The following is a 17290-nucleotide window of genomic DNA, read 5'->3' as shown; positions in this document are numbered from 1 at the left end:
GCCGCATTATCATTTGTACATTCCCTGGTCATTAAAAGTCTACTTAATGGCGCATAATCAATCTCTTCTATTGGTACATAATCAATCATCTGTTGCAACAATCCTCAATTTGGATGTGAATAAGGAAGGAGAACTAAGTCACTTAAAGAAAATAGGTCAGACGCTCTGACTAAACACAGCCAGTGACTGGACTCGTAGATGCAGCCAAAAGAAATCAGCATTTCTCATTCTGTATGTATCTGCTTATAATTTTCTCCAGAAAGAGGAAATGGGTTTAAATTAACAGGCAGCTTAAAGATCCCTCCTTGGAAGAAAGTGAAGTATCAGGATTGCCTGAAGATTTGGTAAAATGATGTAATCTTCTGAGTCTTACTCTACTGTCAGATTTGCATACATTAAGTTTTGTTTTAACTGCCAAAGATCTGCAGGTGGCCAAAGACCACGACTCCTCCTACCCATTCTAGACAACTTCCTGTTTCCCCCATATCAATTCAGCATCATGTTATTCTGTTACATCTGCAAGCAAACAGCATCTCCTGACATTTTTTCTCAGATAAAAGATTTATTATACTATTTGGAGATCAGATACACGTATACCTCTAGAATAAAGACGTTTTTTTCTATGCCTTAAATGTGAGACATGTTTTATCACAATGAGTAATCAAAATGTTAGAATATTAACAAACTTTAAAACATTTTCTAAATCTGTAGGAAGAACATTATTCACTGGAAAGTCAAAGTACATCATGTTGGGTTTCAAGCTGCCATAAACATTTCATAGGCAACTATACTCATCACCTACCTAGAGTCTGAAGTCAATGAATTTATTTTTCCCCTTTCTATGGATTCTTCTTTCATCTACTGACATTTGCAGTGATTGCAACAATCCTCTCCTTAGACTGTTCTGAGCATTCTTTTTACTTCCCCAAAACTGTCATCTTAATTATTTCAGATAACCAATGACCCTGCATCTCCAGTAACAATATGTTTTTTCTCTCTCTCTTTTCCCTTTGCATGAGCAATTGCAATGGAGATTCTGAATCTAAACCAGGATCCTGCTTGGAATTTTTACATGAATCCATTTGAAAAACAAAAACAAAAAATACCTCTGTTAAAAAATGTGGAACATTAAATAAAAGAATACCATCTCAGTGCCAGCAGTGTCCTTTGCAAAGTTGTTGATCCTCGAGCTTCTCATTCATTGCAATAAATCAATGGATCTCTACTTTGTAAACAGGGCAAAATAAGACATTTGTATCACAGATGCTTAGATCCAAAGCTAAGCTAATTAAAGAAAGTTCACACAAAAAGTTTCCTGTGCTCTCCCATTCTTGACATCATCCCCAGAAGCTTAGCAAGCCCTCGTGTATGGCAGATCCAAGGTTCTCTGGAGAGCTCCTGATCGAGAACAGAGAATTTGGGGACATTCATTTCTCCTGCAGCAGCTCTCAGTGATTCTTCCCATGTTGTTCAGGAGCATGTGGATACAATTGTCAGGGACGCCAATGGCCATAGAATGAAGAAAGGAGTAGGAAACCTTCCTTTGGTGAACTTTCTGAAGTTAAATTTTCTTAGGCCAGATTCTTAGGGCATTCACCTGCAAATTATCTGGCAATACGTTAACTGAAAATCAGTCAGCTTTCAAGTAATTTTGGATAAGGATATGGAATAGCAGTTTCTCTATGTAAACTCTGAACTGGGTGTGAAGATTTTATTTTAGATAACTTCCAAAGAATCTAAGATGTTGCTTGAGTGCCAGCCACTCCTCTGGATCCCTCAGGGTGTCAAGCTCTCAATTAGAAGGACTTGTTTGCAAACACATTTGGTACTTGCCACACTCTTTGATGCATATGGTTCTAGGCCATATGTCTGTTACAATGCTCCCAGTACTTTGAATGCAGCTGCATATGAAAGAATATGGCTTGAGGGGTAACAGAAGCCAGAACAAACTTATTGCTATGAATAATCAGTAGTTACAAACACCACACAGGTTTACCAAGCTGTGTGTTGAAGTAGCTATATGCTAGAGATCAGTTAAACAGACAGTGTCCAACATAGCTGCTTGGGGGATTGTTGGCCACCGCTGACAGCAAGGTGATAGAACTGAGCAGGTATCACCATCAGGAAACAGTGAATTGCTATACGACAAGCAAGAGGCTTACTAAGGAGTGGAAGCAGGTTCCAACCAGAGGAAAATATTACTTTGCTAATAATTCCACAGAGTAGAAACTGTTCCTCTGCCTAGTGTCATCTTGGTGCACTGAATTCATCTCCCATAAAGCCACATTGACATGGTTTAGTGAGAGAATAGTGGCCTCTGAATTAGATGCTGTTTTAGGATTCACCCTGATTTAATTTAGCCTAGCTTGTGTATATCTGAAGAAATGCAATTGCAAATGCTGCAGGCATAATATCAACACATACTTGTTGAGATGCAGTTCCAGAGCTCACTGCACTAAAACTTCCCTGGGTCTCCATTGCTACACAGCTGAGAGTGGGAGCTGCTACTTTAGCGACTAATAGTGACCAGTAAAATTTCACCAGAATTTGGGAGAAATTAAACTGCCTATTTCTCCCATGGCCATTGCTTCCATTTTAATTTTCCATAAAGCCTTATATCAAGAGATTAGTAACTTAGTGGTGGCCTAAAGCCATCTAAAACTATTTGTACTGTTGTGCCTGGTCAGTCAGCCCCCTCAAAAATAGGAACAGCCTACTGACAACAACTAGTACTTTTTAAAATCTGAATGCCTCTAAATCTGTTAGACTTACAGCTGGTTATAACAAGATAAAACACAATAAAACATCTATGGTAAGCGAGAAACCCCAACCCCAATTACAGCAATCACAAAACATAATAAAGTAATACAAAAGAAATAAGAACCAATTCCAGGTGGCACACAGTAATTGCCTCAAGGCCCTTGGAAGAAGAGGATACCTGGTCCTCTCCACCAGCTATGGTTTGCTTACCTGGTTTACTGAATAAACCACTAAATCAAATCAAATCAAATAGAATCTTTATTATGGTCATAGACCAGCATAGAATAAACCACTAAAGGATCCCACATAATAGTAATCCACAAACTAGGGGCATACTAAGGGCCTCATGGAAGCCTTTTATTAAATTTTGGGGGATTATCTGGATACCTTTTTTAGTTCTTACATAGTGGCTTTCCCCCCCCCGCGTCTAAGAGATGTGATGTCTGTTGTTTTCATATAAGTGACTTAATTTTATGTGGCTGAGATGGGCTTGCCGAATGAAAACATGATTCCCTTCTGCTGACTATAATACCAGCCCATATTTTCAGTGCAACAGCTGTGCTTACTGGGGGCTGAGACTGCAGTGGGAAGCAGCCTGCTGATGATCTACACTGTACTGTTACTCCTGTTAGGCACCTCCTAAATCCATTCCTTGCCCCTCTCTTGCTCTGCAACTTCTTTCCACCAGAGATGACCCCAACTCAAAATGAGCAAGTTGGCCTCTTCCGAACATACCAGTTCATCCAAGCAGTTGCATTGCCCCACCAGTTCCACCACTCCCACTCCACCCATGCTACAGTAAGCTCCTTGTTAACAAATTGACTTGCTGTATACAAAGCACATGAGGCTAATGACTTTTCTCTTTTCCTGGGAGGAAACCTCACTTGAATGGCTAGTTAGTCATTCAGTTGAACACCTTAGCAAAGACTGCCATGCTCAACTCAACTGCATTAAATCTTAATAAATTACAGCTTTAAATTCACAAGTTTTAAAATTGTGTGAATGCCTGGGAACTTCATACAAAGTGGTTGCGTGAACATTTGGAGAAATAGAAGTTGGGATGGATCCTTTTAGACCCATCAGTATAATTCAATTGTGGCATATAGGTTTCTGGTCACATAGAATAAAGAGCACCCTCAAAATTTCTCTAATAACTTTAGTGTCTGGAATATGTTCAATTGTTTCATTCAAACAATTACACAACTGAGAATCTACTTAAACAATTAGAATTGCTTGGTTGTGCTTCTATACGCTGTAGAATAATTAGTGCAGTACTTCCAGCTGCACTTCACTAGAAAAGACCCATAAGTTAAGGAAAGTTGACACAATAAGTGCACATTCAATACAGACACTTTGCTAGCCCTTTAGAGTAGTAGTCTCTTCCAATCCTTGGGGATTTCTCCAGAAAGAGTCATGAGTAACCCACTCTTAAATCATACTAAAACTCTACTTGATGAAAAGGCTCCTATACATGCCTTCTTAATGAAATGCTCTACATAAATTCCATTTCCATGGAATCAACTCTGTTTCCCACTTAAATGTGTCTTTCAGCATACTCAGCTTGAGAATGCAGCCTCTGGGGTACCAATAAGACATTTCATTGGAGGCATTTCTTTCAGTGGCTTCAATAACTATTTTCAGGCTTTTATCAGGGTTACCTTTATCATTATGTCTCCAAAGATGGGCAAGGATTTGGGGTGTCACAATATTTTCCATTCAACCACAGAGTTTGGCATGACCATTGTAATATTGTTCAGCATTTCTCAATAATTCTGGCTTTATCTGGGCAATCTGCCAGCTATTTGCCAACTTCATTAACTCAGTGGGAGGTTCATTCAGGGAATGCATTGAATACCATGTTCAACACTACCCATTCCAATGCACAGTATGTTTTCTGTTTGAGAAAAATGAAACACTTGAAAAATGCTGGCAGAAAAGTATTTATAACTTGTCTGAAAATCTTCAAAAAGTCTAAGAAAATTGACTAGAGTAGTAGGAAGGCAAATCAGAAGTTTATGGCATATATGAGTGCTGAAATCATAGACAGACAACCCAGCACCCCCAAATAACTACTGAATTTTGCCAGCAAAAAGCCTGCATTTCAGTGGCATACTTCAATGGCATTTAGTGATATGACTCAGTCAGCAGTCTGTTTTTCAGCCATTGGAGTAATTTTAAGATAGGAATGGGAGATGTTTGCTTCCAGGAAGTATCTTGCTCCCACTCCTATCTTCTGTCCCCTACAAAGCCCCCCCCCCCGCCAAAAGGACAAAAATTCAGCCTCATTCCTTCTGGTCACATCATAGCACCACCAGATGGATTCCTGTGCTTTTAAGAAGGTTGAGAGGAGTTGTATGCTCCAAATCCTCAAATGTTGCCTATCCTACCTTCAGTGGATTCTAAATCTGGAGGAATGCCTGTGCCAGTGATAGCCAACTGGCATTCTAAAACCTAGAGCCACTCAGGGTAGCGAGTTTGACAGGTGTATGTCATCCAACCCAATTTTCAATCATGTCATAATAAAGAATTTATCTATGATTTCTAATTACCAGGAAGATATGTCACACTTTATCATTCTCTTCCCTCATTATATATATGCACACACACGCCATAATTATGAAGCCTTAACTGAACTGTAATGCTGACATTATGCTCTACGGTATAATGGCACCAATAAAGCAGCTATTTTGCATGACAATCCATGCTCCTGACTGCTGGACACTATAGACAGTAAAATGGACCCCAGGGCAGAAGTTGCCCATTTAATGACTTAGAGATAAGCCACCTTTCTGAGGTCAGGCACCACACTTTGTATTTTATTATTACATTTTATTTGCCACAATAGCTAGGGAGGTTATGTAATGATATTCCTTTTTGAGGGACAGTACTGCTCCTCACTTGCTGTCAACTGAGAATATATTACATGCAAGCAATAAGGCTATGCCTAAATGAAATGAAATGTCCATGTCAACTGCATGCAAGAGAGAGAGAGAGACAGACAGACAGACAGACAGATGGACTTCAGGCAGCCTAATGAGTTTTATGGTACCAACTATACCCCTGAAATGACATCTGAAAGCACAAACCTTGATACTACAATCATGACCAATGTAGTAAGGATAACTATTTTGGCTGTGTTGATACTGTAACTATTTAACAATTTTAATTTTGGCATCATTTTTATTGTATCAGAAAGGCTGACTTTCAGTTATCCAAAAAGTTCTAGAAAGAACAAACAGCAAACAGAAGATCCACAACAGGCTCCTTTGGTCAAATCCAAACAACTTATATGCAGTCAGATGGAGGGTGCCTATCATTATCATTTATTACTGAATTACATTTCTAGACCACTGAACCCCTAAGTATTTTGAGCAGTTTATAGATAAGATACATATGAAACAATATACAATAAACAAAAGGTATACAAAGGAAAGATCCACAAACTTTGAACCTGTGAAAAACACAGAATAAAGTTAAATTAACCAAACCAAACTATAACCAAACTAGGATGGGGTCACGGCCCAAATGCCTTCTGGAAGAGCTCTGTTCCTAGGACCATCTGAAAGGCAGTTAGTGAAAGCCAGCTGGAAGTCCACCAGGTGGCCATTCCAAAGAACCAGCATGGCCATTTCAAAGCAGTGCTGTCAAGCCTTGACCCCTGTCACATCCCTAAAATGGAACACCACTAATAGTTTATCCTGGGTAGATTGAACTGGCTTGGCCAATTCCAATGGAGAATACAGTCCTGTAGAAAAGTAAGTGCCAAGGCATGTAAGGCTTTATAGGCTAGTAGCAACACTTTAAATTGCATCTGGAAGGCTGCTGGCAACCAGTATTGGTGCAATGTACTTCCACAAACAAACACCAGTCAGCACATGCGCCACTGCACTCTGAACCAACTGCAGCTTCTGAGTGATCTTCATAGCCTGTCCCATATAGAGTGTGTGGCAGTAGAACATGAGTCACTGTAGCCAGATCCTTCCATTCCAGGTAAAGTCACAACTGGCACACCACACAAAGCTGGGGAAAGGTTTCCTTGGCCATGGCCTCCACCTGCTGTTGTAGCAGAAGCTATGAGTCCAGGAGAACCCCTAAGTCATGAACCTGTTCTTACAGGGGTTGTGCCACCCCCTCAAGAGACATCATTGGAACAGACAGAGAACCTCAATGGACAAACAGTAACTCCAAATTACTGGAATTCAATTACTGTTGTCTCCCATCCAGACCCTCACAGCTCCAGGCACCAGGACAGGACTTCAACAGCATCACCTGTCTGGCCTGGGGGAGAAATGTAGAGCTGGGATTCATTAGCATATTGATGATGCCAATTCCCAAACTTTTTTCCCACTGGCTTCATGTAAATGTTAAATAAAAGAGGGGAGAGAACTGGCCCTTTTAGCATCCCGTAAGGTGGTACCATTGGGCCAGTTTCTCCTGCCCCACCACTACTAACTGGAACCGTCCACCAAGGAAGGAAGGAAACCACTGCAATACAGTGCTCCCAATTCCCAATCCCTGGTTGATGGCATCAAAGGCTGCTGAGTGGTCTAAAAGGACCAGCATGGATACACTTCCTCCATCCAGATCCTGACAAAGGTCATCCACCAGCACAACCAGTGCTGTCTCCACTACATCTCAATTAACATAACAAACACACACAAAAAAAGAACTAGTCGGTCCTTTCCAAACTGAGTGATTACATTCCCTAAGAAATTGTTCAGAGCCTTTGAGCTATTTTTCTAAAATACTCCACCATGTAAACACTAATCTACTTTAATCTTTCCAGTGGTACACACTAGTGATTCTAGTTAAGAACAGGTTTAGATGCTTGAATGAAAAATTTCTAAAAAAACTATTAGGAAAAAAAAACTGAGGAAAACTTTTCTTACAAACTGTCGTAAAAATGGCATGCTCAGAATTGTCCCATCTTCAACCATGGCCATCCCACTGTCTATGGTGTGGATCAAAGAGAGGATTGGATACTTGTATCAATCACCTGCTATGATCCTTTCCCCAAAGTTTGACAAAACAAATACTTTTTTGCATATACAACAATCCTAATCAGTCTTTCCATTCACCAGTTGGCCTAAGTAATAGGCCAATTGGAAGGCCATTCTTCTTTGAGAATAACTAAACTATCCTCTACAATTGTTTTACATAGGGAAAAGAAAACACAAAACCAGATTTCTATGTCTTTGGAATGGGCCCTAGACTCAGTCATGCCAATTGTTTGATGTATTGCTATTTCCAAAGTCTCTGCCAAGAGTTCATCTAAAGCAGGCCCATAATGCTATGAAGGCTGAGTATGCAACCTCATAGCTAATCTGTAGCCACATCTCCTAAAATGATGGACACATTTTTCCAGTTTTCTCTTGCCTAATGTCTTTGAATCAGAATACTCATGACTACTGGAGATGGTACGGAAGGATTTTTCAAAGATCTAAGCCAAGAACTAAGTCACATCAATTCCTGGTAACACCTAAATTAACACTGTAGCTAAGCAAGCATCAGAAAAACTAATACATTACATATTATTTGTCTGGACTGAGAGAAAACATCAATTTCATATAGGAAACAGTGTCCTAAAAGTGAATAGCTGGTACTAACTTCCTGTACCAAATAGGTCCACATTATGCACCACACCTCAGTACCATCCATGTTCTCTTTAACAGATAGATCCTATTACAAAAGGCCTAGCAGAGACTACAGCAGCCTTACCCAATCCAATGCCCTCCAGATGTGCTAGATTATATGTTGGCTGGCAATTGTGGGAATTTTATCCCAACACATCTGGAAGAAATCAGGCTAGGGAAGGCTGGGTTAGAAATTTTCTCCTTAGATAGCACTTACCTGGTTTCACTGGACATGGAATGCAACTGCTGAAACCCCAAAAGGCTCCCACACTTCCACAGCAATCCTCATACTTGGCCAGACCAGGCAATGGGTCAGCACACTGGAGATGAAAAAGAAAATGTGGCGTTAGAATCCTGTCTCTCCCATATACCGGGGACAAAGGAGATGTGAAAAAACATGATAGGGGAAAGAGAAGTAAAGGCATGATTTTCTGTGGAGGAGTAGAGTGCATGCTAGAGAGTTTGAATTCAGCAGAACCCTTGTTAGAAGATGCAATCCTTAAGATAAGTGGGGTAGTGAAAGAACACTGAATAATTAAGCAGCAGAATGTCCCATTAAAAAAATGCTCATAATGTAGGTGTCTTGAATGTAGTGTATGGACTTAGCTCAGCTATCACTGAATGCTAACAGACATTCACTATATTTGAAATAGAAGTTAGATTAATTAAGAAAAACATGAAGATAGAAAAGCTTACTTCAATCTAAATAATATTTTGAAGAGAGGGAAGGGAGAGAGAGAGATGGACAGGAAGTTCCATTGTATGTTAAACAGAGGCTCATTTAATTAACAATAGGCCAGGTAAGAGACAGACACAGAGACACTGCCCTTTGCCATTTGCCCTAATGGCCAAAAAGGCTCATTGATGCAAAGATATGATATAATACCCAATACTATAGCTAAAAAAGAAACGATGCAATCAGAGCCAGCTGTCTATTTTAAGACAGTAAATAATCTCAGACATGAAAATGAAAAACCACCTTTGTCTTTGTTCCTTGGAAAGTCAAGGTATTGGTATTAGTTATGAGGTATTGAGTTTTGAGCAATGGACCATGACTTAGAGATGACATAATCAAGCAACGCCTTTGGATAAAATAAATGCCTATTCCCAGACTTAAATATATTACCAAGTCAGGTGGTACACAGTTCAGACTTTGTGGGGACATATGTGTCAAGGATTTTTCATTTATTTAATGAGCCTTTCTTCCTGCCCCAAAAGGCCTCTGGACTGTAGTCTTCCCCCTTAGAACTGAGCTGTTGCAATCAACAAGCCAACACTGGCATTAATCCATTCCCAAAGTGGCCATGTGCCCAGGGCTCACATTCCAATAAATTTGGCATCAGCTTGAAACTGACGACAAAAATACTTTCTGCTCTGTTTTTTTGTTCCAGTTGAATAACTATAGAACAGAATGAGCACAACCCTTCTCATATAATTGTTCAGCTCCTCTTGAAACTACCTTTAAATAGGAAGGAAGGAAGGAAGGGAAGAAAAAGAGGGAAAGAGAGAGATATTATTGTTTAAATCACATGAATGTACTTTCCCAAGAAGCTACAAGGGAAATTAGCGTTGGTATTTGTTTCCTGACAGAAATTTTTTCCAAACATTTTATCGATGTCTTACTAACCACAGAATAGCTTTAAAAAGGGCAACCTTTAGACCCAGATTCCTTGAATGTATATTATGTCAGACAGAGAGCAGTAAATGCTTGAAGAAAATGTCTTAATATAATATATATTCAAGATAATCACACTTCAGGGTCTGTCTGAATCATCTTTACTTTCTGTAATCTAAAGAGCTGTTTGAACATCTGCAAACTGCTGCAAGATGCTTCACACTACTCAATCTACCACGTTAGCTCCCCATTTTGCATTCAAAAGTTCCTGGGGAAACAGAAGGTACCTGTCTAAAGCTTAGACACTTCTATGTCGTGCACTGCGACATTGTCAAACAGGAATGGAAGAAGTTGCAATGTTGATGCTCCCTATAAGGCAATGTAGTCATATGTCACTATCTTCTGTACGAACTCTCTTGCATACTGAGTTCATTCACAGTAACAGACACTTTCTTAAAAGACCTAAAAGTGTGGGTAGAAGCTTCACAGAAGAAGATCCAATAAGGTGAATAGCCTTCATGGTTCTTAGCCATGAGAGCTGGTATACAGTGGAACAGCCTCCCTCCTGGAGTCATTAGGTGCTCCATCCCTGGATATTTTCAAACAAAGGTTGGGCAGCCACTTGTCTGGGGTGGTCTGAGGACTCCTGCCCTGGGCAGAATGTTGGACTAGAAGACCTTCATTCCAGCCCTATGATTCAGTAATTTGTTGGATGATGCAAAACCTTTTTCTACAACAGTGTTGACACTCTGGGTCTACTTCTTACTGGGATTCCTGTCTTCTCAGATGGTGAAGAGAAACCATTTTCAACCTGGGGTGTCCTGAGCAAAAACAGCCCCTGGCTCATTCCTTTAGCTGGGAAACACACAACTAATATTTTTCTTCTCTTCTTTCCTCTTCTATGTCAATGAATGCCAATTCATTGCCAATGGATAAAGCTATTCTATGCTTTACAATTGGTTCTGCATTCCTGAGAAGTTACAGTAGAGCTAGGAAAGAAATAATTTGCCAATTTTTGATTAAAAAAACAAAAACCTGCCCATGTAGTTTCACATTTTAATTTGCATTTTCATGTATTTGCTTCTGGTGCCTTGATTAGCCATTTATTTGCTGAGGCATTAACACCACTTTGTCATAGAATATATTTTAAAAATAATAATAAAATGAGCATTTCTAACATTATATAACATTTTATTGAAAATATAGATGCCCAGCCAAGCAAGCCCAGTTGCTGCAATTGAACTGTTTTTCTTTACTCCCAATCACCTGCCATTCTCTGGTGTCATTTGGGATCCATTTAAATTCCTAGATCCAGACATAGCTGCCCTTCTGAATTTGTCCTTTCTTTAATGGTCTTCTCCCATAGTGTAAAGACTTTTTTATGACCTTTATAAATTTGGCTAGTGGCATCTGTTTAAACAGCATCTGTGTTGCCATGATGCTGTGATGAGTTAATCTTTATGGCAGTGAAGGTTGGGCAATGTTTTAGGGGCTGGCGGGGGGGGGGCACAACTCAGCTTCCCAATCTTCTGACAGGTTGTAGGAGGCTGCAGTGACCTTGAAGAAAAGAGCATGGTGGAATTTTTAAATTAAACTTTGTCATTTGGATTGGAGGAATAGAGTGAGAATGGGCCAAGCAGCATCCATTCCCATTCACATCAAATGAAAAGCAGCCCCAAATCAAGACACTGACTTTTGCCCCCCAAATAACTGCCTGCTCCCTTAATGCTCCCCAACAAACAGGCTGAAATCATCCCTCCCATAGCAATCCTTATTTTTGTTAAAAATAAAAAAATAAAATTATTGCTGCCAACAATTAAATATTTTGCCAATGAATTTTGGCAGTGTAGTCTCCTCCACTTGCACAGGAAGGGTATAAATGGATGGCTAAGGTGTTGTGTGAAGCCCATAGGCTGTGGGTTGCCAAATTCTGCTCTGTGAGGAGGAGGAGGAACCTATATTGAGGCCAGGAGACAGGCAAGGCAAGTTCCCAATGGGAAAATAGCTTCCCAAAGTCCTCCCACAGTGGAGTGCTTCAGCACTGGAAATGAAAGATCGTATTTTCAGCAATTCTGTTCTGGTAGCTGAGCCACAAATAAATCAGCTCATCTACCAAGATGATGACATGAGATCACATAGGTCAGAGCTACATCTTGAGCACTGTGGAAGGGCTTTATGTTCATATAAAACACAGTAAGACAGAGTTGTTCCCAACCTTTCCATGTACTGTCTCCAGGTAACATTTTCCCATGAGGCCCTGGGGCCTCTGTTGCTGGTTGCTTTCAATGACAATATTGTTGTTTGGGGTGGTATTATTACTGTAATGAGAGGCCATTGGAAGCTGGGGTATCTGTACACTTTCCACACTGTTCTCTTCTGATGGTCCTGAGTCACTCTTCACTCTAGCCACCTGATGGATCTGCACCGTGGCTTCTGGGGGATGGCGGATATGTACATTCACCAGGGAAGGGTATATTGAAGCTGAAAGAAAATGTTGAAGATTATCATCAGAAACATGACTTTTCTTTCTATTACAAGCCGGCATGGGGACCTCTTGAAAAGTAACTAAAATGGTTGGTGCCACTCAACAATTTTAGCAACCACTCTATTCCCACAGGACCACACTGGTTTTCAAATCAAACAGTACAACACACACACACCCAAAAAACAGCAATGATCACATAAGACCCACAATATATAAGCAAGTGAAATAACATCTGGTTTATCATGAAGCCCAAAAGAAACAACGAACAGTGACTGTCACAATTGATAAATATCATCCATCAGGACAGTGTATTGTGGAGATTACATAGAGATCAACAATTCTGAGAGTTGCAACACATCTGGAAAGTGCCACTCCGGGAAAGACTGCTATAAATTACAGGCTGTATAACTGGGGCTGGGTTAGAGGGAAGTTCTGATTTGCAATGCAGATGACTTATTATAGCAATGTTATGGGGTCTCCAAATTATGCTGTCATTCTGTGTGAAGATAATCAATTTAATCCCTCCGAATGCTATATGTCACTTAATTCCATGAGACACTGGTGTTCAACATCAACAGTGAGGTCTGCTTTTCCCCCTTGATTCTCCCCCTTCATCTTATCCTAACAGATGAACATCCCCACGTGCTGTATTTAATTTAGCTTGAAGCACTTCCAGAATGCTTAGAACAACCCGTTTCAAATTTGAAACAACTGTTTTGAATTTGAAATGTCTTGCACACCCCTACTTTTTATATGCCAGACTTCTGGAATTCAGGTATTAAAGCAAAACATTGCACACAGCCATAAGTGGTTTCCAAAAAATTCTGTGTTCCAGAATTTCAGTTACGTTTTTAAAAAATGATTTTGTTTGTGTGGGTGAGAAAACCATCTGTGCACGTCTTTATAAATATAGCCAGCCAGGAGGATGGAGTGCACAGGTAAGAAAAGAGGACAGGTGCAGATAAACATAATGTCATTAACAGCCCAATATCGTGGGTGATATAAAGCATAACAATAAAACATAGAATCAAAATGAACACTATATTGCTGTTCCGAAAACAAGAGAGACCAAGAAAACAGTGACACTTAAAAAAAAAAAAGAATTGCATCTGGACACACCTTGGCTTATTGAAATAGATGAGTTTTAAAGGCATATATAAAGATGGTTTAAAAACTATTACTTCATGAGATTTTTAATTAATTAACTTGCAACCTTGTATCGCATTATAAGCAGTAGTCTCTCTCTCTCTCTCTCTCTCTCTCTCTCTCTCTGTACATATGTATACACACACACACATATGACTTTATATATTAAATTGTATATATTATATTTCAGACATGACCATTAAACTACTAGAACAAAAAGCAAATGTCTGCATAGCAGCAAAAACAGAACTCAGTGCTCTTATACCAAGAGACTAAGACAGGTGGGCACTATGATTAACATAAGAAGTGAGGAATTATGAAATTAATGCTTACCAAGTTGGTTGGACAGAGGAAGTGTATACATAGAATGCTTCATGGAGCTGCTTGCCAGGCTATTTGGAACTTGTTTCCTTTCTACTTTTAGAGCTGGTAGATGGCAAAATTTCCCTGTAGAGTTAGATGGGCACCAGCATTCATCCCTTCCCACACAGCGCCCTCCATTTAGACATGGAATCTGGCAGAAATCTGTAAAGAAAATAAACCTGTGAGTGCATTGAGAGAAATGTATGAATGTCTGCTTCAAATGACAGATGAGCCAGGAGCTGTCTTATTGGGAAGTAATAGACATAGTTTGTGGGTGCACCTCGGTATCTCCACATTCAATCCCTCCCACCTAGAAAGGATACCAGATCAATTGAACTGCTGACCTGGCCTTACATCCAATGAATATGATAATCTTCTCACTTGTGCTGTTCTAACACACTGAGTTGTATCATATCTGCTGTAGGAGAATGTTACAAATATGGAATAAAACAAGTCTGAAAAGTAATTGAATATACAATAGAACCATTGTTGGTTTTATTGTCCAATTTATATATTCACTGAAGTCAAAGTGGTAGAAATCTCAGATAAAAGTCAGCTACAGAAAGCTAGTATTGAGCTCCTTTTATTCTGAGAGCCTGTGTAGGATTCTTCCATAAACTAAGGTCAGTCTAGCCTTCTGCATGGGTTGGACTGCATCATGGGTAGGATACCTGAGGTTTGGGTACCCTCCCATGTGGTCCACCATAGCTATCACTCCCAATGATTGGTAGGTTGCCATGGAGCATGTGTGCCATGACAATGGAGAAACATGGGAGTGTACTTACTCCAACAGCCCTCACGTCAGAGAGCACAGTGCTATCATACTGAAAAAGACATTTCTTTTAGCGTGATAGTTCAGGCTTTCCAGCACCATGCCAATCAACTGACTGATAAGCTCCCACAGAGTGCTATTTCAGGATTGTTAGGAGAAAAAGGAATGAGGCTGTCCTTCTTCCCAGCAACCCACTTGAAAAAGCTGTGTCTTTGCTAATAATGCAATATGATTGGTGAGTGTTTTGCTCCAAGTGTCTTGTGTTATTCTGCATGTGCCTCCATTCTCTTCAGCACGTCATCCCATGCCTAACATTGATTGCTCTATGTTCTACTAGTTGTAATTGTTTACTTCACAATCACTTAAATCATAAAATAACCTGGCATTTAGCCAAGCTTGGGTGCAACCTGATCCAAAAATATCCCAGAATTCTCTCCATGAATATTCATACTAGGATTCTCCATTATAAGATGTAATGGCAACTACAACCATGTGTACTAGCTAAGCTACAACTTCTTTTTACCTTATTTCCTTAAATGCCTTGCTATCTACCTATCATTTCATCTTCTCATCTCTCTCTGCAACCAGCATCTGCCTTGACTTGTAAGGATCGTCCCCTGTACTCTCCTTTTGCTTGTTCTTGTAATAAATCAATAAACTTATTTTGGAGCAATATACTGAAATGATATGGGTTAATGCTGTCTGATAAGTGACAATTCAGATTAATATCTCATGAGATCAGAATAGTGACAGAAAGGGGGCTAAAGTTTCTGCATCCTCCCACTCCCTGAAATTCTGTAGTAAAAGGGAATGTGAAGAGGCATGCGTTGTGCAAGGTGTGCATATGGAGTCCTCAGCCTAAGCTTGTGACCAGATGTAGTCTTCTCAATAGAGGTTTACCCATTCAAAGATTACATCTCCTGTCAGCACCATCAATGGCCATGAAGCTGATAATAATAGAAATTGTAGTTCACTAACACATCTTAAGGACATTCAGTTGGAAAAGGCTGCAGTGAGGAGAAGAAATTGACCTGTCTAACTCACAGAAATTTCCTAGGCAATTACAGCATCAATAAGATCAGAATAGAAGGCTTCAGCTCCTTAAAATTAATAGTGTAAAAATCTCAGCCAACTCTCTTGGTTTCCCTACACATTATCAAACAGAATGGGAGGAAACCCAAAGTTCAGACCCAGTGAAAACAACAGATTGGCCTTGCCAAGAAAAATAACGCTATGTAGCCTATGTGGTACTTTGTCTGACAGCCAGAGAGAATTACATAAAGCAGTGTATCTCAACCTTGGCTGGCTGGGGAATTCTGGGAGTTGAAATCCACACCTCTTAAAGTTGCCAAGATTGAGAAAAACTGACATAAAGAACAGGAGAGGTGCAATAAAGGGTAACTGAGACTGGCCTATTATCTCCAAGAGGGTAGGACAGGTCTCAGAGAAGGTTGTTTCTTTTCTGCTTCTGTAGGTAATTGCTAGCCCAAAAGGAAAGAGAGGAAAAGAAAAGTCCACTCCAGGTCACACATTTAAGAAGACTCACAGATACGAAAACCAGATTTGGGGTCATGGTCGTGTCCGCTCTGGCTGTATAAGGTGGTAGTGTCCCCTTTCTCACAATTATTGTAGCAGCGGCCATGGTGACAAGTCTGTTTACAGATTGTGGGAGTGAAGACTATCTTTATCTTCCTGATTTTTTCTGTCAGGTTGGCTCCTGCAAGAAAAGGAAGAGACATCACAGAATAAAAATTATGTCTAAGCAATTTGTTTTGAGGACCAGCCTGCAGTCCTATTAATTGTTAGAAGGTTGGGGCATGTAGACATATTTATATATTAAGACATTTAGATAAGTGTTCTGATTATGTTATGATCCCCTCAGGTTCAAACAAATTACACATTACTTTGCTAAAGCTGCAGGCCACATAATAATCTTTATTATTTCTCAAAAGTAAACCTGGGGGGAACTAACTAGGACCTTAGCACAGCAGGCTGGTGTGGCTTTCATCCTTGACTCCCCACTGCAATAACAATATAGCCCAAGTAGGCACCATGCCTGTAATTGTTTAGGAAAATTAGCCACCTCAATAGGAGGAATTGCTTCCTATTTAAATGTCAGAATCCCTTCCATTCTAAATTACGATTATAGAAGGGGCAATATGTTTTTCTATGTCGTAATTATTTTTTTAATGAACTCTCATATTATCAAAGTTTATGTCTGATTTTTATAGGAATCATATAAAACAAAAGTCTATACTAGACAGCAGGATTTGTGGATTACCTGAATGAACAGAACATGGTTTAAGGACTTAATCAGATAAGAGTTCAACAAGGAGTTGGTAAAACACCTTAAGCAAAAGTACACATGAGAATTTATGTGTTTAAAAGCTAATATATTCTTTTTCCCTTTCTTTGTCTCCCCTCCCTCTTTTTTTAAGCAACAAGAGGAGACCAAGAAATCTACCCTGAGAAGATATGCTCTGATATAATAATAATCCACAATGATAATGCCACTT

General features: G+C 39.7%; 1 protein-coding gene across 6 annotated transcripts in view; it reads right to left on the bottom strand.

The window, feature by feature from the left end:
* LTBP2 (latent transforming growth factor beta binding protein 2) overlaps positions 1–17290 on the bottom strand; it is a 121280-nt gene that overhangs the window by 64860 nt on the left and 39130 nt on the right. For all 6 annotated transcript variants that reach the window (XM_088145327.1, XM_088145330.1, XM_088145328.1 and 3 more), the window contains exons 5-8: positions 16321–16491; positions 13973–14164; positions 12224–12489; positions 8611–8713 (exon numbers count right to left, since the gene is read on the bottom strand). In XM_088145327.1, coding sequence (XP_088001453.1) covers positions 8611–8713; positions 12224–12489; positions 13973–14164; positions 16321–16491 — 732 coding nt within the window. The remainder of the gene's footprint in view (positions 1–8610; positions 8714–12223; positions 12490–13972; positions 14165–16320; positions 16492–17290) is intronic.

This window comes from Python bivittatus, unplaced genomic scaffold, assembly GCF_059951505.1.
Source record: "Python bivittatus isolate LINGU-HERP-01145 unplaced genomic scaffold, Pbiv_v1 ctg000480_np1212, whole genome shotgun sequence".
NCBI classification, from domain to species: Eukaryota; Metazoa; Chordata; class Lepidosauria; order Squamata; family Pythonidae; genus Python; species Python bivittatus.
The sequence above is the reverse complement of the archived record's forward strand: the minus strand, read 5'-3'. Positions and strand labels throughout refer to the sequence as shown.